Consider the following 27,366-nt stretch of genomic DNA (forward strand, 5'->3'; position numbering starts at 1 on the left):
GGAAAAAAAGATGCAAAGGCTGCCAGGAAAAAAATATTTGGTATTTATGAAACAGCTTTTTGCAGAGATGCAATTAAAGCATTGCATTACAAACACAGAGTGAAAAAAGTCCTCAAGGCCTTACATTATAAAATTGGAGTAATTACTTCCTGGGTGTTGGAAAATTGCCTGTATATCAAATGAGACAGGATTGTGTAGTAGCTAAATTGGGGGACTGGGATCTGGGGATGATTAGAATGTATCACCTGCTGTGGTCACAGCAAATTATGAAATTTCTGTCTGGGCATTTGTAGATGAAACATGAGGACGTGTATATATATGTGTTCCTGAGACTCTTCAGAGCTGTAGAAGTACTAAATATAAATCATTAAGGGCCCCTGGCTGTGTAATGAATTCATGGTGGTTGCAGGTAATATATCAGCATGTTGAAGTTGAAGAATGTCTTGTAGGTCCTACTTTTAGAAGATGAAAATGCAGCATGAAATGCAGATTTGTGCCAGTGAAATTCCTTTTAAACTAGAACAGATTTCCAGAGAGGAAGACAGATGCACAAATGGAAATGAATTTCCTGGTAAGAGCTGTGCGATGTGTCAAAAACCAGTAGGTTTTGAGTGCTAAGCCTGTTCCATTCCTGCCTTCCAAGTGGCCCTGCTAGGGTCGAAGCTACCACAGCCATCCTCCCACTGCTTCTATAAATGACAGGGCTCAAGTGCTGACATATGAATTTTCCCTTGGTGTCCTCATGACATGAAGGGTACCTTGGCTCACGTAGGTGACACTTTTCCCTTGTCTTTTTAGTTTGGAAAGGCCGTACCATGGCCTGGGAGTTTTGGGAAGACCAAAGTTTTCATTATGGTGTGGTGCAGGCCTCGGACAGTGATGGAGTCAGTCAGTATAGGTGCAGTTGTTACTATTTTCTAAATTCTCTCGCATTTTTTAAGAGAAAGATTTGAAACTAAAGCTTGGATCAAGACCTTCCAAACACAATCTAGTCAGTGGATCAACTGTGGAGCTTTCTGGGCCTCTTGAGTAGGGTCCAGACATTTCACATGTGGAATTTCACTTTTGTATGGAGAGCTGGAGGAGCAGGAAGCAAAGATGAGACACCTGATGAATTATAAATGAGGTCAGTTGATGTTACAGGGCTACAGCCTTATCATAACCTTACCTTATTCCCTGCCTTTATCTGAAGAGTTCTTGAGAGCCTTTATCTTGGAGTCTGTTTATAAGGAAGTAAAAGGCTCAGACTCAGAATTTATTGGAAAGCAAGGCACCTGATGCGAGCTACCTGCAGGAAGCACAGATTTGTGTACCACACAGAACTGGAATTAAAGAGAAGAAAACAGGAGGGGCAGCAACCGAAGCGCTCCGTGTGGAACAACGCCGGGACTCACGCCGCTAACCCACACGGAGCGCTGAGGGATCCCTCCCCGCGGCTCCTTAACCCCAGTCTCCGGGGTTTGAAGGGTTTGAGTGGAAACTGTGCGTGCTAAACACAACTCCGGGTCCTATAAACCGCACAGGCCCCCCCCAACACTCCGCCATGCCCTCCTCCCTGTGGCAGCCGCCGGCCCCACCCGGTGACACGCTCGGGCCCCGCCCCCCGCCGCGCTGCGGCCGCCATTTTGTGCGAGGAGCCAGCGACGGGGCCGGGGCCGGGCCGGGCCGAGCCGTTCTCACCACCATGCCGTCCTCGCCGCTCCGTGTGGCCGTCGTGTGCTCCAGCAACCAGAACCGCAGCATGGAGGCGCACAACATCCTCAGGTAACCGGGGCCAGCCCGCCCGCCTCCTTCTCTGCGGGCCTGAGGCCGTGTGGGGCCCGCACCGGTCGGCGCCACAGCGGAGCTCCGCGTCCCAGCGCTGCGAAACGCGGCCGGCAGCCCCCCGGGGCTCGGTGTTTTAACGCCCGACTGCCTCTTTTTAACGTTGTTTTATTATTTTTTTTAAATAACGAGCACTGACAGGGAGCGCTTTCCCCTTTGCGGGAGCACCGGGGGAAGTATTGGGTTAAATGGTGCTGGGTTCGGGGCGTGAAGGGGTGCTGAGGCTGTGAGGGAGCCTTTATGCAGCCCTGCAAATGGTTTCAGCTTGGCTGGAGGCTGAGGGAAGACGAGGGAGGGAGGCGGTGACACGGCAGGGACCAGATCTGCCGGGAGCCGTGGGCCTGAAGCCTCCCAGGGCACCGTGCTAAAGTCTTGTTTTTCGGTTAAAATCAGGCAAAGTCAGCATCCACGTGAGGTGAGGCACGTCACTAGCACAGCGAGTCAAACAACCAAGTGAAAATGGCGCTTTACGTTTTAATTAAAACAGAGGAAAAGACGTAAAAGGGCTAAATAATAGCAACATCTGGTCTGGCAGCCATCTTACTGGAAGCGTCTGGTGCAGAGAACGCCTCAACTTGGCGTCAGCCCAAACCTGAGATGTTCCCCCAAAAACCATGGGACCAGGACGTGTTTTGAGCTGGGGTGGGGAAGGGCTGCTGCTTTTCTGCGGGTTTTCTGCTGGTAATAACGCTGGAGCTGAGCGTTAGCCAAAACCGGAGCGCTTGGGGGGTGGGGATTAAATTTACTTCTAATATCCAGCTTTTTTTTCCTTCCCCTCTGTTTTTGCAGAAGAAATAAATCACTTCCGTTGTGGCTGATGTTCTTTTTGAAAGTCTCTTCTCCCTTTACGATTTTATTTAGGGAAAAAAAAATAGTTATTTTGTAAAGGCTTGTAAGCAGCAGCATCCTGTGTCATTAGGAACAACAACTGTAGCGTAACTGGCAAAATAGAGCTGAACTGCTGATGCTGTTCGAAAGATATAACTAGTCCCTGCAAGGAGAAAGATTGCTTGCCTGTAAACTTCAGAAAACAGTTTGCGTTGGATCAAAGCTGGTCCATTTTGCCAGGCTGTCCTGCTGTATGTTGCACTGTGCTTTGGAAAAAAACAACACGTGACCAAAAGAGGAAAAACAGTCCGGAAGAAATGTTTAAAGCGTAGAAAGTGAGGCATTATAACTTCAAAGTATTTTTTTAAAAGAACTATGAAACTCGAAAGGGCACAAATGCTACGGAGCCACAGGTGACTGTTTGAAAACAAAAGTCTGGAGTCCAGCCATCGGTGTTGGAACATGTACGTCAGCATCCATAAACAAAGTTTTGCAATGTGTGCCTCTAGATAGTGGTAGGCTTTTTTTCTTGAAAATATTTATGCTAGGAAACGTATCGAAATAAAAATATTTTTGATATCACAGATTTTTTTTTAGTGTTTATAATGTTGTAGGTCAGGTGTCAGAATTAACTTCTCTAGTCCACTCGCTGTTCTCATGAACTACAGGTTTCGTTTAAGTCAAGTCTTTCTTGTTAAATATCCTCAGTAATTGTGCTTATTTCAGCCTTCAATGTATAGACAAAAATACCTGTAAGGCAAGCTTATTTCACTTCCCAAATGTTAGGCCTACTGAATGCCTACTAAAACTTAACTAATTCTACTTCCTTCTACAACAAAAAGATTCTTATAGAAATACCTGAATTTAAACTCCTGATGCATTTGTGTATTTACATATATATTTAGCTGTCTATATAGCACATCTAGATGAAATGATGATTAACATGGTAGGCTCTCGGACACACTCGCAGTCTATCACTTCTTGCTTTTATGTTCCCTTTCAGTTGTTTATCCTGTCTAACGCATGAAATTATGAAGTGGTTTAAACAGTCTCATATTTTAATATACTTTCATTTTACGTTATCCTGCTGTTCTATTCTTGAACGTGAGGAAAAAAATTCAGTACATATTTTGTATACTTCAGCATTCTTTTTGACTTAACCAGATAATAAGAATTATTTTTTTTTTCCTTTTAAATTGCAGTGGCTCATTCCAAAGGGCTTGCACCACTTTGACTTGGCAACCTAAATTTCTTACTCATCCTTCCTGTGCCTGGTATCTCCGTGCTGCCACTTGTGCCTCTGGAAGGCCAATGTTTGATTGTTCACAATACAACAAAGATATAATGACATCTAACCAGCATTATCTTGCTTCAGCACTAGTTTATTTGCTTTATATTGTGGTTTTTTTTTTTTTTTTTTTTTTTTTTTTTTTTTTTTTTTTAAATGACCAGTTTCTAAATATTTTTGTTACTGTTCTAATCTCTCAACAGAAGTCCTTGAAGCTTGTTGGTAGAATATAGCTACTATCACCAATGAGGTATTAAAGCAAAGGGAAAAGAGGCAAGGCAGAGGACTATGCAGAGAGATGCAATCCTTCCTTAAAAGCTATCAAACTGGGTTTCTCTAGGTCAGATCTTACCCATCCTACCCTTCTTGCTTTTACAAACAGGACTTGCACTTAGGTCCTTTTTTAGGATACATAGATTTAGGCCCTGTCTCTCCTTGAAACACTGAAAGGGATGGTGGAAGGGTTACACTTGCTGACAAGCCCTGCTACACAGCCACTTCAACATACCCATTCCTGTAGGTTTATTTGGCCTTTAAGAGGAAATTATCCTTTCAAATTCTTCCAGTGTTTAGCAGGTTCTCTAGCAACTTTGTATTTTCAGGCTTTTATGGTACAGACATCCTATCTCAGCCTCCTCAGTTCCTTCTCTGGTCCTGTTCTGGTAATGCAGACTTGTTGGGTATTTGTGTTCCCCTTTGTTTTAGGAAACTGAGTGTGCTAAGAACTTGGGGATGTGAACATGAGATATCTTGGTGACAATTAAAGCTTAAAAATTGAAACCCCAGTAGCCAAAGCTGAAATTTCACGTGAAGGTTATGATTTGTATTTCAACACTGACGAAGTAAAAGAACTTAAGTTACACCCTTGCAGTTTACTTAAGTAGCTCAGTCGTAACTTCTCTGCTGACATCTGTCAGCAGCTAACTGCTGCCAAAGGGGTATTGAAACCTGCGCTGCTTAATTTAAGAAATCTGGAATTGTCTTATTAAGTCCTTAAGAAAGGAAGAAGTGTTTTTAACGTAGCACTTTCATCTGACAGCTTACCACTGATAACTAAATTACACGTTCCAGTGCAATAAATAATATTTTGAAGATTTTTGTAATCAAAATCAGTTAACAATGCTTTCATTCCCGCTGTTTAAGTGTGTGATTTTTTTTTTTAATTGGTAGAATGGCATAAGATATTTTTGAAGTGATGTAGGAGGAGGGCACTGCTAATTATTCTCTTGCTACATGTTGTGGAAGGTTTGTATTAAAACTAATTTGTCCCCTGAGAAACTTTACTGCTACTGCCTGCAGTGGTGCTGCAGTTTTTTGCAATCACTTTCAGTATTTAGTATTCAAGATCACCGAGTTAGTATATTATAATTTTCTTACCCTTTACTCCTTATGGTAAAGATGAAGTCACTTTTTCCATTTTCTGGGTAGTTTTTCTAGGCTAAGGCTCTTAGATATACATTGTCTCATAGAAAATACTCCTTGTGAAAAGGCTGTGCCACAGAAGAGCAGATATTTGACTCACTAAACTGGATCTGCCCAGCTCCTTAACAAAAGCAGGCTCTGTTGACCAGTCCCATCCCCCACTGCTGCAAGGAGTCTGGTGAAACATCTTCCAAGTATTTCCTCACAGTACACCTGATGCATAACTCACGTAAAAAACTGCCTTGGCAGCTGCTGATGTCAAAGCATGAAATTGCCCCAGGTGAGGCGTGCGTGCCAGCTGCTCAAGGAAGTTCCTTTCAGTGGGTCATGGGCGTCAAACTACAAATTTTTGGTGTGTGAAACTGCAGCAAACACTTCTGTGTTTATCTATGTGAAATTACACAAACTTTGGGGATGTTTCTCACAGCTGGAGGTGGGCTTTCTAATGTGCGTGACCTAACCAGACCTATTTCAGAGAATAAAACTAAAAATAAAAATTTAGGAGAAAAGCATAGAAGAAAATACTTTTTCCGTTGTAGCATTACTGCTTTGTGGGAGAGGAAGAAAGAAGATGGGAAGTGTGAGGTGCTGAAGTTTGCTATTCTTTATTAGGTGTTCCCAAACTACTTTGCCAAAATAGCTTCAAGTAGTAGACATTAGGCAGGGAAGAAGAAGGATGAGATATCTGGAAGATCAAATTGAAAAAATGAACAATTTAGGCACTACAGTTTTGTCCGTAAGTGTTATGATTCTTTGTGCCCAGCAGAGGCAGTAGAGTAAAAACACAGGGCTGGAAGGATGGCAGGGAAAATAAACACGAGTGCAGTTATGAGTCACTTTTGTGGAAGGAATTGTACTTTAAGACAAACAAGCAATTTGAATGGGTGTCTCCTACTGGATTCTCCTGCTGTTTTGTGTGCGAAGACCAAGGAGTTAAGGTGTGAGTCGGCATTTGCTCAAAATGGGTACCTGGGACCCTTGCAGTGGCTCGCAGCCTTCTGGTCACCCTTCTCCCAAGGCTGCAGATGTCTTGGTTTTCTTTAATTCAGACTCAGATAAATCATTGGAGATGCAGGTGTGGGCCCTTTTTTAAAACAAAACAACAAAAAAACATAATCCATGATCATGACATGTTTCAGAAGCTGTACTATAATTCTCAAGTCAAATATTTCAGCCTTCTGGCTAAAAGTGACTGTTCTACTATTTGTAGCTTTGACCATTAGACCACCAGAAAGCAATCTACTCTGGGTTAGCTGACAAAATGTATTGCAATTCTTATTATTAAGGATTTACTGAAATTTAATCCAGTGTATTTAGGTTAACTAGAAAAAAACAAAGGTGTTGCCCCTGAAGACAGACAGGTTTTTGCCTCCTTTTTAAAAATTTTAATAATTAAACAAGTAGTTCTTCCTAAGAATGGGATGAAGCTATTCCGGGCTTACCCAAAAGTTTTAGATGCAAGCTAGCAGAGTGTGTGTTCCGCTTCTGTAAAAGCAATTGCACAGCAAGATTTTTTCAGCCCACTTGAGGGAAATGCCGAGCACCCAAATACTTGTACTGTGCTAGTTAAATCACAGCAGAGGTTTGGCAACGTAATGAGGGGAATCAAATAGTTAACCCAGCAACTTGAGCAGAACAAGTGATGACCAGTTGGTATTGTTACTTCCTTATAACAAGACAAAAATGTCTCTGCGTGTATTGTATTGCCCAAGAGTGAACATAACACGTTACAGATCCAAAATATCTGAAAGCACAACAGAAACCCAATGTCTGAAGCACTGCATACAGTAATTCTAAGAAAAAATAATATAAAATGTAGGCAGCCTTTCAGAAACTGTTCACGAGTCTTAATTGTAACCGCAAGGAAATGTGTGCTCTGGGTTTCTGCCCCAAGGTTTTCCACTAACAAGTGAGGATTTTCTCAAGCAAGACTTGCCTGGTGAATCTCATGACACAGATAACATCGTTGTCTGCATCACATTTCCTCTAGTAGAAAAACACTTTTGGAAGAAAATTTTCCTTCATATGAGACAGAACTGAAAATAAGTTGTTTTGGAAATCCAATCTGACCTTTTTTTTTTTTTTTCTTTCATTGGTTATTTATTTCTCCTTGCACTTTGCACTGATTCTGTGCTATGCTAGAAGAACACTCTTAGGTCCCTTTTCTTTCCTGTGCTATGAAACAACTAGCAGGTTATAGAGGAGTTGGCAGTGAGTTGGAGTCTGCTTTGTCATGCGCTAAAGCAGTACCCCTCAAGTCCATGCCAGTCGCCTTTCTCCATGTTCAGATGATCAAGTTCTGAAAAAGAAAAGGGATGGTTGTCAGTATAGATATACCTGGAATGTCTTTTCTCTCGGTATTAGGTAAATCGCAGGTCTTTCAAAGCGTGTTTGGTGACCCTCTCAGAGCGAAGTCTTAGCTATATTTATTTGACTTTGTTAAAAACCTTCAAGATATGTGAGGGCTCTATTCCTTTTGGCTATAATCTCATCAGAGTATTTCTTTTTTGTGATGGTCTGAGGCCCAGTGGCTTTGCCTCTCTGTTTTAATGTGCATCTGGGGAGGAGGAAAGGAGAAAAAGCTTGAAAATCATTGCATCGTTCCTGTTAGCTTTTCTAGCAATGCCAGGTACCAGAAAACAGTGTGTGATACTAGTTACCTGGTGTCAGAGGGAGGGTTTTTTTGTGTGTGTGAAAGTTACGTGGGTTAAAAGCTGTGTGCTGCTGCTCTACAAATTTCTGTCTGCGACTCTTCTGCACTGTAAATCTAAGAACATTGTAACCTTAGTTTAACTGTTAATTGAAAGATTTATTTGGACTGTTCGGTTGTGATTTGTCTGATTGCATTTTGTTGTTTAAAATCCATCCAGTCTAATTGCATCTTCTCTCCCCTTCCCCACTGTCTTTCAGCAAACGAGGATTCAGTGTCCGATCCTTTGGAACAGGGACTCACGTGAAACTGCCAGGACCAGCACCGGACAAGCCAAATGTTTATGATTTCAAAACAACATATGATCAGATGTACAATGATCTGCTTAGGAAAGACAAAGAACTGTATCCCTGTGGCATGGCCTTTTTAAAAAAATCCAATGTGGTTCTCCTTGAAAGGTGTAATTCATTATTTGGCATTATGCATTAGGAACACATAGTTGCTTGACTGGCAAACTTAAAACGTTTTAAGTTCACAGCAGGTTTTTTATTTACAAAGGGCCTCTAATGCTCCCTTGTAAATTGCTATAGAGTTACAATGCACGCATTCAGAATGCTCTTTTGAAGTCTGTTAACACGTTTACCTCTTGATTGAAAGCACATTAATCCTATCACAGATTGTCCGTTAACCTCCACTGCACTGTGGGTCATACTTTCCCAGTGCAAAGACTGTTCCTGATAACGGATATGACAACAGCTGCCACCTCAAGATTAAAATTGTATTTAGCTCAGACAAACTGACAGGTAAGGTTTACAGTATACTTTCTCTGGGAGAGAGGATACCTTTCATTAAAGAACTCACTCTTCTCACTGAGAGCTTCTTGATACCTGATTTGAGCAGTGCACCAAAAAAATGCGCATAGTATATTTTAAAGGAAGGACATAGGAAAGCACAATAACAGAATTAATCCTGGAGAGCAGAGGTGATCACAGTTATGCACACTACTTAGCTCGACATCATTCATGATTCTGCATGATTTTAGAACATCTGTATTTAAGGTTGATTTTTCATTCTTTAAGAAAACCCACTTTTTTTTTTGAAAAATGAGGGAACTCGTTCTAGATACTTCTTTCTCAGGAAGGGATCTGATTTTTTTTTTTCTTTTTAAATGTTAAATGCGAAAGAGAGAATTTACCCTAAAAAAGATGCTCAGTATTTAATTCAGTAAGAATTTCTTCTTAAAAATAGAGAACCCTTTAAAATGAAGTATCCCAGAAATGAGTCATAATTTGTAACAGAGCAGTTTTTGCACTCTTCAGTGGCAGATTTTTCATAATAGAGGTGATGGGCATGCAAACATCGCCTGCTCTATGGGGTGGGGACCTGCTCTTCTGAAGGGCTTTGGGTGTAATTGATGGGGGAAACAAGGCAATGTGTTGTTCATATGATTTAGCTTGTCCCGTTTCCTAGCCGTGCATTCATCAGCTCAGTGGAGATGACTGTCACCTAGAGCTGTTCCACATGATTGGAAAGTATCTTGGTGAGAACTGTCAGCTTGTTCCCATATTCCAGTGATGGGACACATCCAGTGCGGCCTCAGCTGGGAGAGATTTCCTTCCTCCAGTTCTGTAGGCCAGCAGGGATCCAATGCATTTTGGAAACCAGATACTCAGTGAAGTTGTGGCTGCAAGTGACTTGGCACATTTTCTGTTGACCAGCCAAGGAAATGACCTCTTGTTTCAGAAGGCTTTAGTCTCAACCAGAAACAAGCTTCTGCAGTGATGGACGTCAATGAGAGCAAGGTAAAAAATGAGAGTGAAAAGTAGTCACTTGAAAAAAGGAGGGAGAGCAGAACTATCAAAAACACTCCGCAGAACCTAAAAGCACCTTCATTGCTGTTAATTAGAGAAATACAGAGCACAGGCTCACATACCTTGAAGGCGTATGGTGAATTTCAGAAGCACAGGGATAAGGGACTGATGGAGCCAGGCAGACGTCCACACTCAGTTGAGTACCCACAGTGGTGGTTACAGTATGTACAAAATGAAAGTCCAGAGCAGTTTAAGTTTAGGAGCTAAAACAAGTATCCCCTTCTACCCTTGCATTTTTAGAACATTGCATTTAAATTCCCTGAGCCCTGATAGAGGGCTGCAACAAAACTACTTAAAGCTGTTCTGAGTGTAGGTTTTGGGTGCTTCTTAAAAATACTACTTTTCTTCCTAGGAGAACAGTAGAGGGTTCTGCTACTAATGTGAGACAGGGCCAGTGTCTGGGGTAGTTCCGTAGGATTATGTGTGGATAGTATTGTTACAGTACCTTGAATTTGCATGTGCAAATGGACATCTCAAAAATAGGCCAGTATAATTACTTGCCACATACAGCCGTGTGAAGGGATTTAAGGACTTGGCTCTAATTATATAATTGTGACTTGAGAGACCAAAAAAAAAAAAAAAAAAAAGGAAAATTGGTGAGTTTGCAATCAAGTGAAATCAGTAAGATGAAATTTTTCAAAAAGCCATATTACAAAAGCAATTGCTGTTGCATGTTTGCCCAGGGATAGGAACTGTTCAAATAGAAACTTGACCAAAGTTTGACAGCAGCCACTCCCAAATTCTTTATCAATATTAACTAACTCCGTGATTGACTGTTTCTTTCCTTTTCTCAACACTGACTTATCTGTGACCCTTAAATGGAAGAAACCTAGTTATTTCCGAAGATATATATTTATTTTTAATTAGGATTTCTGGGCAGTACACCTCTGCTTCACAACTGTGGCCTGCTACTCGGTTTCCTACTTTTTTTCTTCTTGTCTTTTAATTTAACCTGCTTGCTAAATATGTAGATAGGATTCCAGTTTTAGCTCCTTAGTTATGTGATATCAAATTAGGAGAAAAAAATAGGATCAAGACAGTACTAAAGGTTTGCTTCAGGCAGAAAGGAAGATGCTTCAGAAATGAACAAAAGCTGGGTTGGTGCATCTTAGTTAAAGGTACAAGCATTCTCTTCTGAGAAAAATAATAGTGATATTGTGATTGACTGAGATAAAATTTTTCTTTTTTTAACTCTATAGGCTGGATAGCCATGCTTTTTTGTGTGCTATTGCTGATGTGTTTTTTGTTCCGTTTATAGTACCCATCCCATTCAGAACAATTGGAAATAATTTGTATTGTCATACAAACCACTCTGCCAGCAAATATTTATGGCATTGTGGTCTCCCTGTGGCTGACCCTTATCCCTGGTTTATTCCACAGTTCTTCATCTGTCTTGCTCTCTGCTGTCTTAATGGGTAAGATGCGTTGTGCTAGAATGTCAGTAGAGGAAAACGTGGAGGCTTTGGAGTAAGCATGGGCAGTCCTGAATGGGGGAAAAAATCAGAAAAAGTCTGAAGCGGATTCTAGCACGCATGAGATCTTCACAGGGTTCAGATGGACAAAGCTGAAATACTGATTTCCTGACAGAAGAGGAGGAAGACCAACAGAAGGGTATTACTGAACTCAGTCGATGTCTCTGTAGGACTGTACAGGAGCAGGGTTCTGTGCCTTGCCCAAAATGTTTCAGTCCCACTTGAGATGCTATCTCCTGTGCCTTCAAAGAGGAATAAACAAAGAAAGAGGACCGTGACTAGCTGACAAGAGGGGCATCCGGGAGCGGTGAGGATATACTGAGCAATATTTTTTTTCTCTGGGGTGTGGCAATGAAGTAAGATCCTGACTAAAGTCTTAGTCAGACATTACCAGGCTTTTCCTGCAGGAAGAACTGGATCTTCTCTCTTGAAGTGAAATACAGCTTCACAGGACAGTGTTGTAGTACTGAAAGTCATCTTGTCTGGGAGGTTTCTTCTCTCCCTTAATGCCAGTACTGAAAGAAGGGAAGCAGTTCTCTAAGTATGCAGCCAGTCCAGGCTGCCTTTTCCCAGTTAGGTGTGGCATATCGTGCTCAGGAAGATAAGAGTCCATTCGTTACAGCCTTGAACTTAGCTCTTTAGAATTTCTGCATTTGCCTAGTCAGGTTCTGGAGAATTCTTGTTCTTGAGATTTTTTTTTTTTAATACTTGGAAAAGTCTTATTTTGTCTGGTAATAGTCTGTTTTTTAGTGATTCAATGGCTGCATGCTGTACATCCGTTATTACTAGGGTATTAATTTCAGCCACTCACAAATGGGAAGTTTGTAGCTTGAAAAATATCTGGAGGACCTGTGTGTCAGCATTGGCAGGGTTAGCAAGCTCTATGTGGGAAGGTAGAGCTCAGGGAGGGTTTAATCTGGGATTGGAGTTGGTCTTCAGCTGCCTCCAGTGTACTTGACAAGGGGCTTGTTGGAAACACTGTGGATCCTTCCTGTGAGTTGTAGCAGGAGCTTCAGAGTAAATCATAAAAAGCCCCTTAGCTTTCAGTAGTCTGTAAAGTTTTTATTTTTAATGCTCTTTGTGCATTAATTGTACGTTAGTTGGGATGCACGGTTCACACCTTCAGATGTACGTGCCTTAAGGAGAACAGCAGCAATCAGCAAAATGTAGAAACTGCCTAAAGGAATTAAAGGCATCAGCTGTAACTATGCTGCAAGAGAGCCAGTGCAGAGGTTTGGCATTGTAAAGCTTAAACATCTTGGGCACTTGCTGCGCGGAAGCAGCTACTTAAATTCAAAGCAAACTGATTTTTGTACAACAGGAATATATTGCTGAGTTGTAAAGGTGGAATAGCACTAAAACAAACCTGTAGAAGCAAAGAGCAAATTATCATGAATATAAGGGGTAAGTTTAAGAGTTTGGGTGCTCTTGCAAAACACTAGCTGCGTGTTCTTGGACGGTGATGGATGGCTGATGCACTTAAAAGTTGCTGCTCTTCCTTACCTAAGGTAGCTTGATTTCCTTCTTGCACCCTGAAAAGCAAAACTAGTTCTTGTTTTTCAACATGTAAATAATTTTGCAATTTAAATGGTACATGGCTATCAAATAGTTGATATCCCATGAAGTTCTGAATTTATTCTTATCTTTAATTTCTTTCATTTTTAGAGCTTGAATTAATGTCTGCTTTTTCAGGGAAAGAAGCATAAGCTGGGAATAGATGATTGTAGTGCAGCGGTACCAGGAGTAAGATCCTTTTTGTATGAAATGAGGTCATAGCACTTTGCCTGTTGGTTTTCTCATTAACAAAGCAAGTAGAACCAGATTATAGCTGCCATAAGAAATTTGCAATGAAAATGAAAGGTGCAGCACAGAATGGCAAAGGAGGCAGTAATTTTCCTTTTCCAATATGTCATCAAAATCAGTTTCAGGTCTTGCTGCTTGGGTTGTCATTTGCTGAAAAGATTTGGGACTTCGTAAATTCTGTTCCTCCTGATTTCTGGTTTATAGCCAAGCTGTATTCTCCAGCCTTGCTGTTAATGCTCTGGTGTTGTGCGGTGAAGAGCCATGATTTTGATGCCCAGAGCATTCATGGCCTGAAGAAGTGGAGAAAAGTTGCTGGAAGAAAAGCTGATGGTGACAGGAATAGCTTGCTCCAAAACTTGTCCATTCTCTCTTGAATATTGTTTGTTTGTTGCAGAGACTTCTGCCACTTAGAGCAAAGCTCTAGAATCCATAATAACTGAGCAATAATTCCTGATATTTCTGGATCAATGAACTGTCCTAATTTATGGAGAATTTATAATGGCACCGCTTTTCGGAGGCTGTACAAAGCAACCTTGAGTTGCTTAACGGGGGAAGTTACCATGGGCACGCAGGAGGACTCCTGACCTCTGCATCATGCTTGTGGAGGCCACACAGAGCTCACCGGTGCTGATTCCTTTTTTCAAGAATAACTTAAATTCCATTTCAGGTAAGCTCTTCACACCTATATTTCTTTTCTGTTTTCATTTGGTTTTCTTCCTGGATTTGGAGCTGATAAACAGCTGTCAGCTGCCGTTCTGAACTGGATTCCTGTGGTCAGTGGGCTAGTTGCTGTATGGCTGAAATCATGGCCTGTTGCATGGCAAGCTTCTCAACGAGCGTAAGTCTCATTTTCTTTCTTAACATCCTTCAAAGTACTTTAAGTACAAAATACTTAGTGAAACGGAAAGGATGAGGATGGGAAGCAGTGCTTAAGCTGGATTTGAAGAATCTAAGAGGCGTTTCTGCAACTGTGTACCCTTTTGACCACAAGCTGAGCTCCCATCCCTTGTTCTCCACGAAGGATCTTAAGACAAAAACACAAAATCACAAACCTTTGAAGGGCAGCAGTTTTCAGTATTGCTTAGTTTGGCTTCTGAAGAAACTGCTGTTAATTTTGGTTTCATCCACATCAAAAAGGAAATACTATTTGAAACTATTATACATGCAAACAATCTAAATACTTGTTTAGATATACTTCCCTCTGTATTTGAAGTTCTAGGACATAGGAGAAACGATGGATACCAGTCTAATAGGAAACATTTCTCAGCACGTAAAACTTCCTCTGCCTGTCTTCTAGCTAGAATCTTCAGGTTTATTTCCTTATCCAGCATTAGTTCTGAACAGATCATCCAGAGCATCCTGGCTGAGGCTGACGAGTGTTTCAAAATCCATATAGCATTGGAGTCATTTTCCTTGACAGTTTCAGTCATAATGTGTGAGCTCTGCTAATGAATGTAAGCATTTTAAGTCTGTTGAGTGTTCTTGGAAGTAAAGGTGAGATTTGAATCTGAGATACCACATCTTTGGATGGACATGAAAACCAGGGCTACTTGAAGGTGTAGGTCCCTACCACCTGCTGGCCTCCTGAGCGCACAGTGCATGACTGGCATCACTTAGATATGATTTGCCCCATAAGCAGATGGAATTTTTCTCCCAGTGTGCTGGCCCTGCTACTTCTGATATCACACAGGAATGCAGCAAGGCGTTCGTATTGTTTGCTCTTCCTATAGCCAGTGTCTTAGCACAGGCTTTCTTTGTTCTTAACTCCCTACGAAGATGGTAGTCTTGCTGTTATTTAAACTTAGCCACGTATAAAAAGTTGCTGCTTCTGCTCTTGGGCACTGGCTTAAATCCCACTCAGTCCTTTTGCTCTGTGTAGTTGATGAACCTTACCAGCTGCCTGCCCAGTAAAACTAGCATAGCTTTGCTTGGTCCTAACTCGGCTGCTTCATCCAGGACAGAAGTGGTGGCAGGCTGCTGTTTCCTGACTAGAAGAAGTTATTTCAGATGAATGCAACGCTTACTGTCGATGTAAGGAATGCTTATACAGTCTTTGTTCTTCATATTGCTTCCAGAACAATCTCCATCTTCAGGGGAGTGCCTGTAACTTCTTCAACCAGTGGTAGTAGTTGCAAGACAGTAAAATTCCTGTGCCTGACTTCTGGGATGTTCATGACATTTTTCTTGGATATGCGGACAGATAGTTAAAATATTCAACAGAAGAACTGAAGGCGTATTTCCATTGCTCTGTCTTCAGTGCAGAACAACATTTGCAAACAAGTTAATCCCCGTTCTTGCTCTTTACTCTTACCTTGTGTAACTAAAGGTGTGGACGACTTTGCCAGAGCATTTTATCTTGCAGGGTTTTCTGCTTAATCTTGGTGTCTGCCACCTCTTCAGATGGTAGAGACTCTAAGTGTACATCACATCTATTTCCATTTAGGCCAAGTTAGCATTCTCTTTCCAGCATGGGTTATTACTCTAGCCCCAAGTTTAGCAGCTCTGTCTAGTTGAATCACAGCTCTTACCTTTGCTGAACCCCCGAGAACCTTGGAGCCAACCCAACAGCTGAAGTTACAGAAGAGGGGGGAAGAAAAGCTCAGTCCTGGCGTTGTTGCTGCCCAGTGACAGACTTGGCAGTGTGAATCCCTTGGGAATCTGGTGTGAGAACAGACTTGAGGACTTAACTGCAAGAAGTGTCTCTCCAAGGAACACAAGCTGTGCGTGTGTGAGCTTTGCAAAACCAGTTGTTAATCAGGCTGTGGATCAGCCACGTTCCCCTGTACTTCAATGTCCTCTTGGCAGTGTTGTGCCAGGGAACCCCCGCTGTGGATCTCATCCGGCATGTTCCATGTTGTGCGTGCTGCTGTTTAAAAGCGGCCCTGCTGTCTTTATGAATACATTCTCAGCTTTCCCAAATAAGTGAAGCAAAATAGTTTAATTTACATAAGATTTTCAATATTTGTTTTGCTTTATCTGAGTTCCAACTATAACTCTAGTTGAAAATTAACTTTGGATTCTACAGTACGGAGTAGTATAACAATGGAAACTAATTTGAGGACAGTTGTTGCAGACCCTCTTTCTCTGAGACATGCACTGGAATAACTGATATTTTTCTCACAAACCTTTTTCCTGTACAGCTACTTCAGTATACTTCCTGCTTCGCCACGTCTCCTGATGTTCATCTTTTGAAATCTGGCACTTGTTTCTAAGCCTGAGAGGAGCATCCAAAGGAACGTGCAGTACTTAAGTACCCTCTGGTATTTTTCTTTAGCTTGCCTGCTGGTCCTGCTGTTGATTTCTGTAATCCTTTGTTACCTGTCCCTGCCACCTGGTGGACCTGCTAGCAGTTTGAGGTATCTTGCTGAGGTGACAGACACTCTTTTAGATTCTTGCAATTGAAATTAACCTCCGCGTGGAATACACATGGAATGCAGGACATAGCCAAGTGTTTGGCATGGTCAAAAATGCCACATCTTTGAAGTCATCTTGTGTTCTGTCTTTGATATTCTTGTCTTTCTGATAGTCCCCCCAGTATGTCTATCATATCCCTCCTCCAGCTCTTTGGACTTTACCTTTGCTTCCTTCCTTTTCCCTTTCGACAGCTTATTTCTGTCCAGTTTCATCCTCAAATGAAGTTTCAGCTTTTCAGCACTGACAAGTCACTGTCTGGCACTTGAGCTGTAGGCTAAACTAAAGATCTTGGCTTCTCTCATAGAAGTGTGGGCATGCAGCCCTCAGCTTTGGGGTTCGACCAGACTTAGGGAATGAGCGTGCCGAGCCTGTTGGTTACGGACCAACCGCTGTGAGCTTGCTCAGCTGGATTTTATTTGTAGCTTACAGCTTAGAAATGCTATGTTGTTGGCTTTAGCAGTAAAAAGCAAGTGACATTTCATATTCGGTCCTTTGCAAGTCATTAACGCAGGCACAAACATCACCAGAAATGTTACTTGACCCAACTTGGTAGTTTTGTGATATTTTAGGATGTCATATTTTCAGCGTTAGGACTGTAAGTTGCACAGTACCACAAAGGACTTGTGAACAATCTCCAATTTGTACTAAAAACGCACAGTTTTCATTCCAAATGAAAGGCAAATCATGCTCCAGATACAGAACATAGACGGTTCTTGCAGCGATAACCACAGCTGCCTGGAAAGCAGAAATCATAGCGCTGGTGCCCTTTTTAGTGTTGTATTCCCTGCAAAAGGAAGTGACACTGCAGGTGGAAGAAGGGTGGGCAGTTGTTCCCCATCAGCATTTCTCCCAGCGGGATGAAGCACAAGGTATGTTCTGTTTACAATCCAGTTACTGGTAATTAAATTAAGATTATATAGAAAAAGAGACTTGCAAATTTCATTCGAGCTAGCATTTGAGACTTACTCTGCTCCACTGCTATTTTTCACAAAGAAGAATTGCAGTGTTTGAGGATGGTGACAGCTGCATGAAAATGAATAATTGGCATGTCAGATTTGTTGAAGATGTAGAAGCTTTGGGCGTCAGCCATTACTTTAAAGATGATTTTTTCCTGAAGAGCGTGTATGCATTTTAGCAAATTGAATTTACCTAATTATGTTTAATAGATTGGTCTCTATTTTAGATGACTATTTAATTAATTTATGTACTCCAAAGTTTTCAGCTTCGTTTTCAGTTTCATGTAGAAGTTAAGATGAAACTTCCTGAATACTTCAGTCAGTAAGAGATCAGGGTTCTTTTCATCCATACAAGGTTTTAATTTAAGTCCATGTATTGAGCATCTCATCTCAAATAGTCATCTGCAGACAAGGTGTCTTGATGCGACCTGGTTGGTTGCCCTTATAGGGCAGATAGGGATATTCCAAAGGATTTTTTTTTCATGAGGTTGGAAGAATTAAAACAGAACAACCGGGCAGCAGACACAGTGGATTCCTTTTCATTGATTATTAGGGAAGACTTTTTGCCTTGATGACCTGAGATTTAGATGTTTACTTACAACCTTCTAGACCTGCATGGTTAAATTCATCCAAGCTTCCTCTTACGGTATGAGAAATATTTCTTGAAAGTCAGTTGTCCGCTTGCAGTGATTGCCACCACAAGAACTCAGCCCTATTCAGCAACGGTAAGAAATGAAATGAGCCTTTGTCTTAAAACACCACATAATGTGCTGAAACATCTTAGTGTGAAGACCTGGGCATGACATTTAATTTTGTTGTTCGTGCTTCTTAAGAGGTGCTTGGTACCCAGGTGATAATTCACAGTTCTGAAATGCACATTCCTTATAAACATGCAACTTAGGTGGCCTGAGATGATCATTCCTGTCTGTCCTTGTCTGAATAGCAAGCTCTGAGGCTGAACTGCTGCTGAAGTTTCCCCGCTGAATTAATAGGTCCTTCTGACTCCTGCTGGACACTGAGCTCTGCAAAACAGTTTAATGGAAGACAGAACTCATCTGGCTGTGTCCATCTCCCATTCAGCCCATTCTGTTCTCCTCAATTTCTCATTCAGAATATTGCGGTCTTGTTTTACCTCAAAACAGAGATGTTAAGTGGAGGCCCCATCATCATAGGTACTGGGAGGGGGGGAAGCAAAAAAAAAAAAACAATTTGCCAATAATTGGATTTATTCCCATTGAAGCTGATAGCTGTTCTTGATTCTTAATGCTCTGAGAAAAGAAGCATCGATCTTGTGCTCTGGCAGACACCGAATGTGTCCTCTGTTGTGCAGTGTCCCTTTTTCAACCTTTTACTGTCTGATCTTTGGATTTATCAAAACTTCCTGTTTTTCCTTTGCTAATCTGTTGCTTTTTTTTTTTTTTGTCAGCCTCGAGTGCAGACTCTCTAAACATAGTCCACAGTAATTTCCGTGCAGTCTAGTTGCTTTCTGTACCCTGTATCTCGCTTTGTGCTCTAACAAGAGTATCTGTTTTTATTTAATGCAAATAAAACTTTTTTACATTATTTTCTATAAGCTTGTTTGGTGGTTTTAAAAAAGTTGAAGCTGTAGCCAGTACTTTATAATAATCTTATTTCTGAGGTTTCTTTCCTCTTGCTGTCCTCTTGTGGTTCTACCTGGGAAGTGTATTTAGTCACCATAAAAAATTGCTGTCTGGAAGCGATAGCAGGTCCAAGCTGGGTTAGGTGTGATGTGTTGATGGCTTTTCATATTTAATGGGGGGAGAAAATTATTGTTAACGAAAAGTCAAATCTGATGCATTAAGTTATTTCAATGCAGATGATTCATTACTCTTTCAGGTGCTGGCAGTCCATTTAAACCTTGACGTATCAGGGGAATTAATCCCAATATCTAGTTCTTCAGGGAATATGCCATATTTTATTCAGGAACTAATTTAAAGAAAATACTGTCCTGTCTACTCTGCAGAGAAGGTCCATGACGTTTCATTGTAAAGAAGAGAATGCCTAGACTCCCTTTAATTCTTCACGGACAGACATACAAGATTTTCTAAAGACCATCTTGAGTTTCCTATCAAGTTAGCTTCCTAAATAGATCTTGGAATAACTGCATTTCTCAAAGATGCCTGTGCAGAGGAATAACTACATTATTCACATACATAGATCTGGTGAGATAGCACTAACATCTGAATCACTTAACTACACCCCAAGTGATGCTTCTAGGACTTCGTGAGCATATTCAGTGCAGCTTTAACACTTAACAAACACACAGACCAACCCTGGGAAGCCTACTTAGGGGAGAGTGCAGTTATGCAAGAGCCTAAAGCTTCCTTTCCCCCTCACTTTTCTCTTAAGCTTCATTGTACCTGAATGCAATAACATCTAGCATCCATGGGAGATTTTTTTGCCACTGTTGTTCAACTTTAAGATGTTTTGCCCTGCTGACCTCCAGCATAGGCAGTCATTGTACAATTTTAAGGAGAAGATCTTGAAGCTCCATGTGTGTATTTTTCCCCTATTTTTTAAAATGGATTTCTAACAATAGTACTTCTGAAATTACAGAGAAAAATACCTTTCAGGCTTGTAAAGATCCAATTTCCTAACATAAACCATCAGTCTACGTTATATTGAATCTTGCAGTCAGGTAACCATCAAAAACGTTGCCAAACTATTCAATTGCACAAGAAACCCCATCAGTAAAACTGGAAGCTGGACATGTGTGAAGGTAGTGGGTATCTTGCAGCGTGGGAGTGGTGTATGTAACAGTGGAAAATAATATTGTCACAGGGGAATCTTCTCTTAATGTTAACCTCAGTATAGGTTTTATCACATAGTGGAAAAATTGTAGTTTGGGAGGGTGAGAACTAGGAACTGAACTAATCATAATCAAAGTGTGAAGATAATTGTGAGACTATTAAACAAGAAAACACTTCTGCTCTCCAGGATTATCTGCTTTATTCTGTGGATGTTCTTCCGTACCTCACTTTCACTTAACGAAAGCTCCTATTCACAGCTTTTAGCAAGACTTACTCAGACTTGCCAAGTGGACCTATCGAGGAATTATTTGGGAAGGACAGTGCGACAGTGGAAGGTGGGAAAATAGAACCATATAGAATGGCCTGGGTTGGAAGGGACCTCACAGATCATCTAGTTTCAGCCCCCCCCGCAAATACAGAACTAAAAGTCTACTTGCTGGAGATGTTCTTTTGAATATTACTAGTAATTAAGAAAAATACCTAGTTTCTTTTCTATATTGATATATATGGTAGTGTTCCACAGCTAGAAGTACAGTTTGGGTCCTGAGTGAGCAGCTGGCTGATGAACTGGGTGGGAAAGGATGGGCAGAGACGTACCCAGGAGGGTGGGAGGAGGCACTTCTGCTGTCCGTGACAGGGGGATTTTAATTTTGGGTGGCAGCAACTGTGAAAGATTTAGGGAATTGTTCTAAACACATTTATATGTTTTGTATATATACTCATCAATACATTATTATGGGATATCCTAGAGGAAATGGAGGGAACACCATAGAGGTAGTGGGGTCTAGCCATCTGCAAGAGTGAGCAGCAATGCTCTGCATGGCAAAAGGCGATCTGCGTTGCAACATCTTTATATCAAATTTTTCTAGTTTTCTAGGAGTGATTTGTCACATACAAATTTCATTACTTTGTGGATCCATTAGCATAGTTATTCCAATAAAGTTAGTGTCTCTATTAGACTCATTGCAAAAATGTGATATTTGCTGATGGTTTGCAGTAGGTGATGACCCCTTAGTTACCTAAATGTCTTAACATTTCTTAGTGTATGTATATATATATATATATATATATATATATATATATAGTTGTCTTAACTTTCTGAGCACGGTAGGGGTAAGGTTGCTGTGGCCAGGCAACAGCACTGAAAGCCAGGAGAGTTTTCTGAAGAAGGGACTGCTGAGAAGGGACAGCAGAGGTGCAGAGAATAGGAAGCATGGGATTGAAATCTGCTGGAATGAGATCGAAGTCTGACTTGAGCGGTTGAACATCTGGCAGTAGAGACCTTTAATAAGCTGTAATATCTCTTGAGTTCACCTGAGCTCATGATGAGAACAAATCTGGGCTAAGATTCTGCATTGAAAACCGTCCTGCAGCTCGGGGCAGCTTGCTGACAGGATGGCACGCTGGCTTTATCCAGGTGAAAAAGAGATTTTATACAACCAAGTATGAAAGCAGCCTGAATCTTAACCATTTATTTCAGTCTCCTTTTATAGGCACATAGACCCTCGAAAAGATGTAGCTGTAAGTTGGCAGCGGAAAGCTTGTGTGAAGCAGAAAGCTCGACTGTGTGGGTTTTTGGAATATGCGCAATTCTGTCTCCATGCTCAGGAAGGCTAGGGGACAGATGCCAGCAACGTTCCCTCCTAGAAATGGAGGGAAAAAAAAAAAGAACCAGGAGAAGTGTGTAGGGTGTTGTGAATTTTTCCTCCAACCGCATGATGTGGAAATGGAGATGAGAGAGCCCAGAAGGGGCTCGCTGTCAAACTCCAAACCGAGCAGTGCAGCGAGATGTTTACAAGGGTTCTGAAAATGGCTGTTACACTCGTTTTCATGCTTTGCACATCACCAGAGGTCTGGCATAGCGGATTTTCTCCGAGCATGACAGACCCAAGGAGATTTTACAGGGATGCTCTGAAGATGTGGGCTCTGGTGTACACGAGCTGCTTCAGATAGCTTTGGGCTATAAAGCTCAGTTCTTTAGTTACATGGGGAGAAGTCTTTTGGGAAGGAAGGATGGTAAAAGATTTGGGAGAGCCCTGAAAAAAAGACACAGTACAAGTCAGTTGACTGACTGATAGTGTTGCTTATATATATATTTGTGATGAAGTATCATTCAATTTGTAATTCAAAATGGAAATTTTCTGCAGTCGAGCAGCTAGTGGGATGCTGCAGCTACATGAGAACTGAATATTTTTCCCATATAAGGTCTCTTACTTGGGTAGAAAGAATTTAGATTTTAATATAGCTTAAAAACTTAGAGTTAAAAGTTCTGGAGGCTGTTGGCTTGAACGCTCTTCAAGAACACCTTGGAGCACATAGATGAGCGGGCATAGACCCGAGCAAGAGAACCGGGGATACTGGGGGCAACTGGGATACTGGGGGCAACTGGAAAAAGGTAGACAGAACGTTGCCAGCCTCTTGTTACGAGATCAGGACTGTACTGTGAAAAGAATGAAGACAACCTGCCAAGTGTGTGACCTTTTCAAAATGGAAATAAGCCAAGATGGTACCTTACATACTATTAATGATGGATTTTTTTTTTTTTCTGCTCAGAATCCTTCTGTTATCTCAAGAAATTATAGACTGTTACCCTTACTGCTATTTTAATTTAAAAACATGTACTCAGATGGCTAAAAATAGCCGGTGCTTCAAAGCAAGGAAGAGATGCATCAATTTCCATGCTCTTTTAATTCAAACCTTCCCCGGTATTCCTAATCTGCCCATAAAACTGTCTTCAGGAGGAGTTTGCTATTAATGAACTGAGCAGATGTATGCGAGCGTGCTCCTGATGAAACCGTGGATCCCAGACAGCTGAGAGGACAGGGTTAGTGTGGGCAGGGGATTAGTGAATCCTGTCTGAAAGGGGGATGTGGGCTGTAAATTTGGGTCTCAAAGCTACTGTACTGGCGTAAATTGAGCTACCAAGCAGCATAACGGATCTGTTTCACCCGGTGACTGAAGTGCTGGCAGCAGTAACGTCAGTGGTTTTCTTCACTCCTGTTTCTGGCTGGGGATATTCTGAAGGGATGGTGCCCCACTGGTTTATTTAATTTCCTTTGGAGGCTCAGTTGTATAAACCTGAGGTCAGGTTGCAGCTTCCAGGCACCGGGAGCCCCGTCTAACTTCCAGGACAGAGGGTAGGGACTCAGGTGGATGCAGGGCACTTAGCAAACAGGACGTCTGTGTGCTTTAAGCATTATGGATAGAAAAGCAGTTACCCAAGGGAAGTTGTCCTTCGGAGGAACCCAGACCTGATGAGGGCCTTTTAAAGCTTTCTCTGCCATTGTACTAATGACAGTGAGATGTTTGAAAGCCAGTGATTGCCTAAATTGTCCTTCTTGGGGTCAAACAGGAATCTGTTCAGTGGTCATTGATCTTTGTATTTGCAAACAGCTTTTAAAGATACGGTAATAGTTTAACTTGTGTTGGTGATTTGCTTGGAAACGTGACTTTTCTTAAAGATACTTAACTCAAGCAACTTCAGATACACACAGAATGGGATTTTACATATGTTGGACAGAAATAAGAGAATCAAGCCACGACCAGAGAGATTCCAGAACTGCAAAGATGTTTTTGATTTGATTCTAACGTGTGAAGAAAGAGTCTATGATCAAGTAGTAGAAGGTAAGGACCTTGAGCTGATAAATTTGAGTTCTCTACCCCACACACCCATATCCCTAAAGACCTTCACAGATCTGGCAACAGCTCTGGCTGCTGTTGCTGGAGCACCAGCAGGGAGAGGAGCTCCCAGTGCATTGACATGGGCTGTACGTAGCAGAGAAGTGCCAGCTGAGTACATATTTCTCAAAGATGCTAGTTCTGGCAGCTACGCAGGATGTGTAGGTATAGCAATTTGAAATTGCTATAACAAGCATTTGGAGAAACTCAAGTACATGTTTGCTTTTTTTTTTTTTTTATTTTATTTTTTTTTTTTACCACTATGGGTTGATGGAGAACCAGCCTAAGCTGTCTTCTCTGTGCAGCTTCCTTTCACTGAGGAATACTTCCTGTGCCCTACCAAGCAGTTTGCCCATAATAAATACTTCCTATGAAGCCGGAGAAGCTATTCTTGAACATGATTAGCTCTCTGCTAACGTGCTACAGCTTGGCCCTTAAATGAGTCAGTGAGATACGCCAGAATCTCCTGTTGTGCATTGGCTGTTCTGCATGGTCACAAATAACGCCTGGCAAGCTGATGGGAGCTCACAGAGTCATGGGGTTTCAGTTCCTGGGCTGGCACCCTGCTGCTGGAAATGCTGGATGCAGGCTTATGTGAGATTTGGGGTGTTTCCAGCAAACAGCATTATATACATAATGTAAAAGGCCATTGCTTACTTTTTCAGTTCTCAGTGGTCACGTCACACGCACAAACATTTGAGCTTCTGCAAGCTGAGCAATTAAGGAGCAATTAAGGGCTCTGAATGTCTAACTGAAGTGTTTGAAACATATCAGTAAGTTTTGAGAGCAGCTGCCCTGCAAGTTGAATGGATGGTTCCTCAGTCAGTTCAGTGTGTTTCTCATGGAAAACAACCTTCACCCTGTTTTATGAGTGTTCTGAGTTGCAAGGATATGAGGCGAAGGGCAGCCACTTGCTAGCTTTCGGCTTGTGCCTCCCTCACGTTATGATAATTGGGCAATTACAAGAAGCATTAAAGAAAGCTCGAGTGCTATCAAATGGCTCTTGGTTAGAAAGGTGAAACTTTAAATTGGAGTCTTCAGCAGGCTATGCCAAGCTAAACTTGCAGAGCAGAATTAATAAAGAGCAACTCGTAGCTTAAAAAAGTGAGCATGATAGGAAGGTTTTGTTAGAGAGGCATAACAATAATACATGTGTGTATTAATAGGAAAAGGATGCTTTATTTTTTCCTTTTCCACCCATAAATGCAGCAAGTTAAAGCTAGAATTTTCTAAAATAACTGGCAGTGCTTAACTTCGAGGAGTTCACCTTGCAGTGTAATTTTCAATGTTTTGATGCACAATGCTTCCTAAAAAACAGGCAATTAAAAACATCCAGGTGAGGAAGCCTAAAATCGTTCTCGACTTTTGAAAATCTTGGGTTTTTAAAGACTGCCAGCTGAAGGTGACCAGTAACTGTTCTTGACCAAGGCTAGTAAACCATCACAGCCCTTCCACAAAATTGAATTCTTTTGTTTCCCAAATCCACCTTCCCCTTCTGAAAAGAGGGACTATACTATTCAGTGGTTCTGTGAATACAGAAAATAATAAACAGTTTTCTGAGGAATACTGTGTAAAACCTGATATCATTCCACCCAAAATTTTGCTGTTGTGTGTTTTGTTTCCAACTAGATTTAAATTCCAGAGAACAGGAGACATGTCAGCCAGTACATGTGATCAATGTGGACATTCAGGATAACCATGAGGAGGCAACCCTGGGTGCTTTCCTTATCTGTGAGCTCTGCCAGTGTGTAAGTAGAGAGGGCTCATTTGGGACCCAGCTGACTGCAGGGGGCTTGGGGGTTGTTTAGCTCTCCTTAAAGGCGCTGCATATTGCAGAAATCGTTTCAGGTAAAACCCATCTCAACAGAATTAAGTTTCCAAATTCTCGTGGTTGTTTCTGGAGCTGTTGTGAAACTGGAATGGAGTTCATGATCTCCAAAGTAGACTGTGTGTGTCCAAAACTAATGAGTTGTTAGCTGCCATGAAAAGCAGCATCACAAAGCACTTCACGTAAGCATTACACTTGTTGAGCCCATCCTCAAAATATTTGTTTATAGCACAAACGTCTCTTTCAAAGGCAGTTGTAATATGTGGGATTTCAACATCAGAGTTGCATTCTGAATCACGGTATACTTGAGAAGCATCCTGTGTAGGTGTATTTCATAGTACCACCCTGTTGTGTGTATGATGTGGAAAAAAATCTGGTGCCTTCTGTCTTCCACCTTCAATGTTCTTGGCCCTAACCCTTGAAATAATGCTGAAATAAGCTGAGCTTAAAACAGTTGACGTAACCGTCAAGAGAACAGAAAGGCTCTGTGTCCTTTCCCAACGTGCAAGCTGATTAGCTCACCTATTCCAGTGTGGCAACAGACTTTTATGTTACTCCAGACTGTGCGATCTATTCTGGTCCCGAATACTTGCATCCTTTCCAGATCCAAAAATCCAAAGAGGGTTCAAGGGACTTGAATATAGCCATCTGTTCAGTGTGCTTGCAGCTATTCTAAAGCTTCCATTTGTTATCTAGTGAGGATGGATGTTGCCTACTCAACAAAGTACTAGTTCAGTGCCAGTTCAGTGGGTTGGAGAAGGAAGGATGTGCAGATGAACACGATGCAGAATATATGAACGTTTGGGAATGCTGGGAATCTCAATAAAACACCCAGTGCTGCACGGCTTGGTACAGCCTGCTGATTTAGGCTTCACAGTAAGCCAAAAACACTGAATCGTTACTGTTCTCTAAACTGCATCGTATCCTTGGAGTCCAGTTACTTAGTGTTTTTTTCTCTTTTAGATACAGCACACAGAAGACATGGAAAATGAAATAGATGAGCTGTTACAGGAATTTGAAGAGAAAAGTGGAAGGACTTTTCTTCATACTGTCTGCTTTTATTAAAGCACATCTGTCTCTTAGGCCTTAATACAAATGAGAGAAGCATGTGTTTAAAGTTCTGATTATACTGTATTTTCCTGGAAAAAGAATATTGATTTTTTTTTTCTTTTTTTGTTAAAGACTCCTTTTCAATTTTTTTCTTTTTGTTTTGTTTGTTTCATTTCAGGTATTCTGTCACAGGTAGGCAGAGATACTGGTTGAATTGTACATATGAAATGATTAAAAGTATACACAAAGGCCACCTATTTAAAAATGCAAATCAAGATTTTCTTTAAATCCTACTTAAATTGTTAGAAGTGGGTTTTTAATTATAAAGAGAATGTTTCTTGAATATAAGTTTATAATGTATTTTTCCAGCTTACAAATTTATTTTATTTCAGTTGTGCTTTTTTTTTTATTTTAATGTGACAGAATGGCTGAACTATGTGAAGATATGAATGGAACAATGAAAAATGACTATCTGTATATTATTAGATATAAAATTGGAAGCATCCAATAA

General features: G+C 41.3%; 1 protein-coding gene across 1 annotated transcript; it reads left to right on the forward strand.

Annotated features, from left to right (window-relative positions):
• Positions 1 to 1,624: 1,624 nt before the first annotated feature.
• On the forward strand, positions 1,625 to 26,988 carry SSU72 (SSU72 homolog, RNA polymerase II CTD phosphatase). The gene is made up of 5 exons (XM_032201440.1): positions 1,625 to 1,764; positions 8,273 to 8,416; positions 23,784 to 23,923; positions 25,607 to 25,725; positions 26,769 to 26,988. The coding sequence occupies exons 1-5, from the start codon at positions 1,685 to 1,687 to the stop codon at positions 26,868 to 26,870; spliced, it is 585 nt and encodes a 194-aa protein (XP_032057331.1). The 5' UTR covers positions 1,625 to 1,684; the 3' UTR covers positions 26,871 to 26,988.
• The last annotated feature ends 378 nt before the right edge of the window (positions 26,989 to 27,366 follow it).

This window comes from Aythya fuligula, chromosome 21 (assembly GCF_009819795.1).
Source record: "Aythya fuligula isolate bAytFul2 chromosome 21, bAytFul2.pri, whole genome shotgun sequence".
Classification (NCBI taxonomy): Eukaryota; Metazoa; Chordata; class Aves; order Anseriformes; family Anatidae; genus Aythya; species Aythya fuligula.

What these genes read in the sequence shown, in the direction of transcription:
- SSU72 (XM_032201440.1), top strand. Translation starts at nt 1,685, where the DNA reads ATGCCGTCCTCGCCGCTCCGTGTGGCCGTCGTGTGCTCCAGCAACCAG. An exon ending in GAGGCGCACAACATCCTCAG is followed by an intron (nt 1,765 to 8,272) that starts GTAACCGGGGCC and finishes ACTGTCTTTCAG; the next exon opens with CAAACGAGGATTCAGTGTCC. An exon ending in TCTGTGAGCTCTGCCAGTGT is followed by an intron (nt 25,726 to 26,768) that starts GTAAGTAGAGAG and finishes TTTCTCTTTTAG; the next exon opens with ATACAGCACACAGAAGACAT.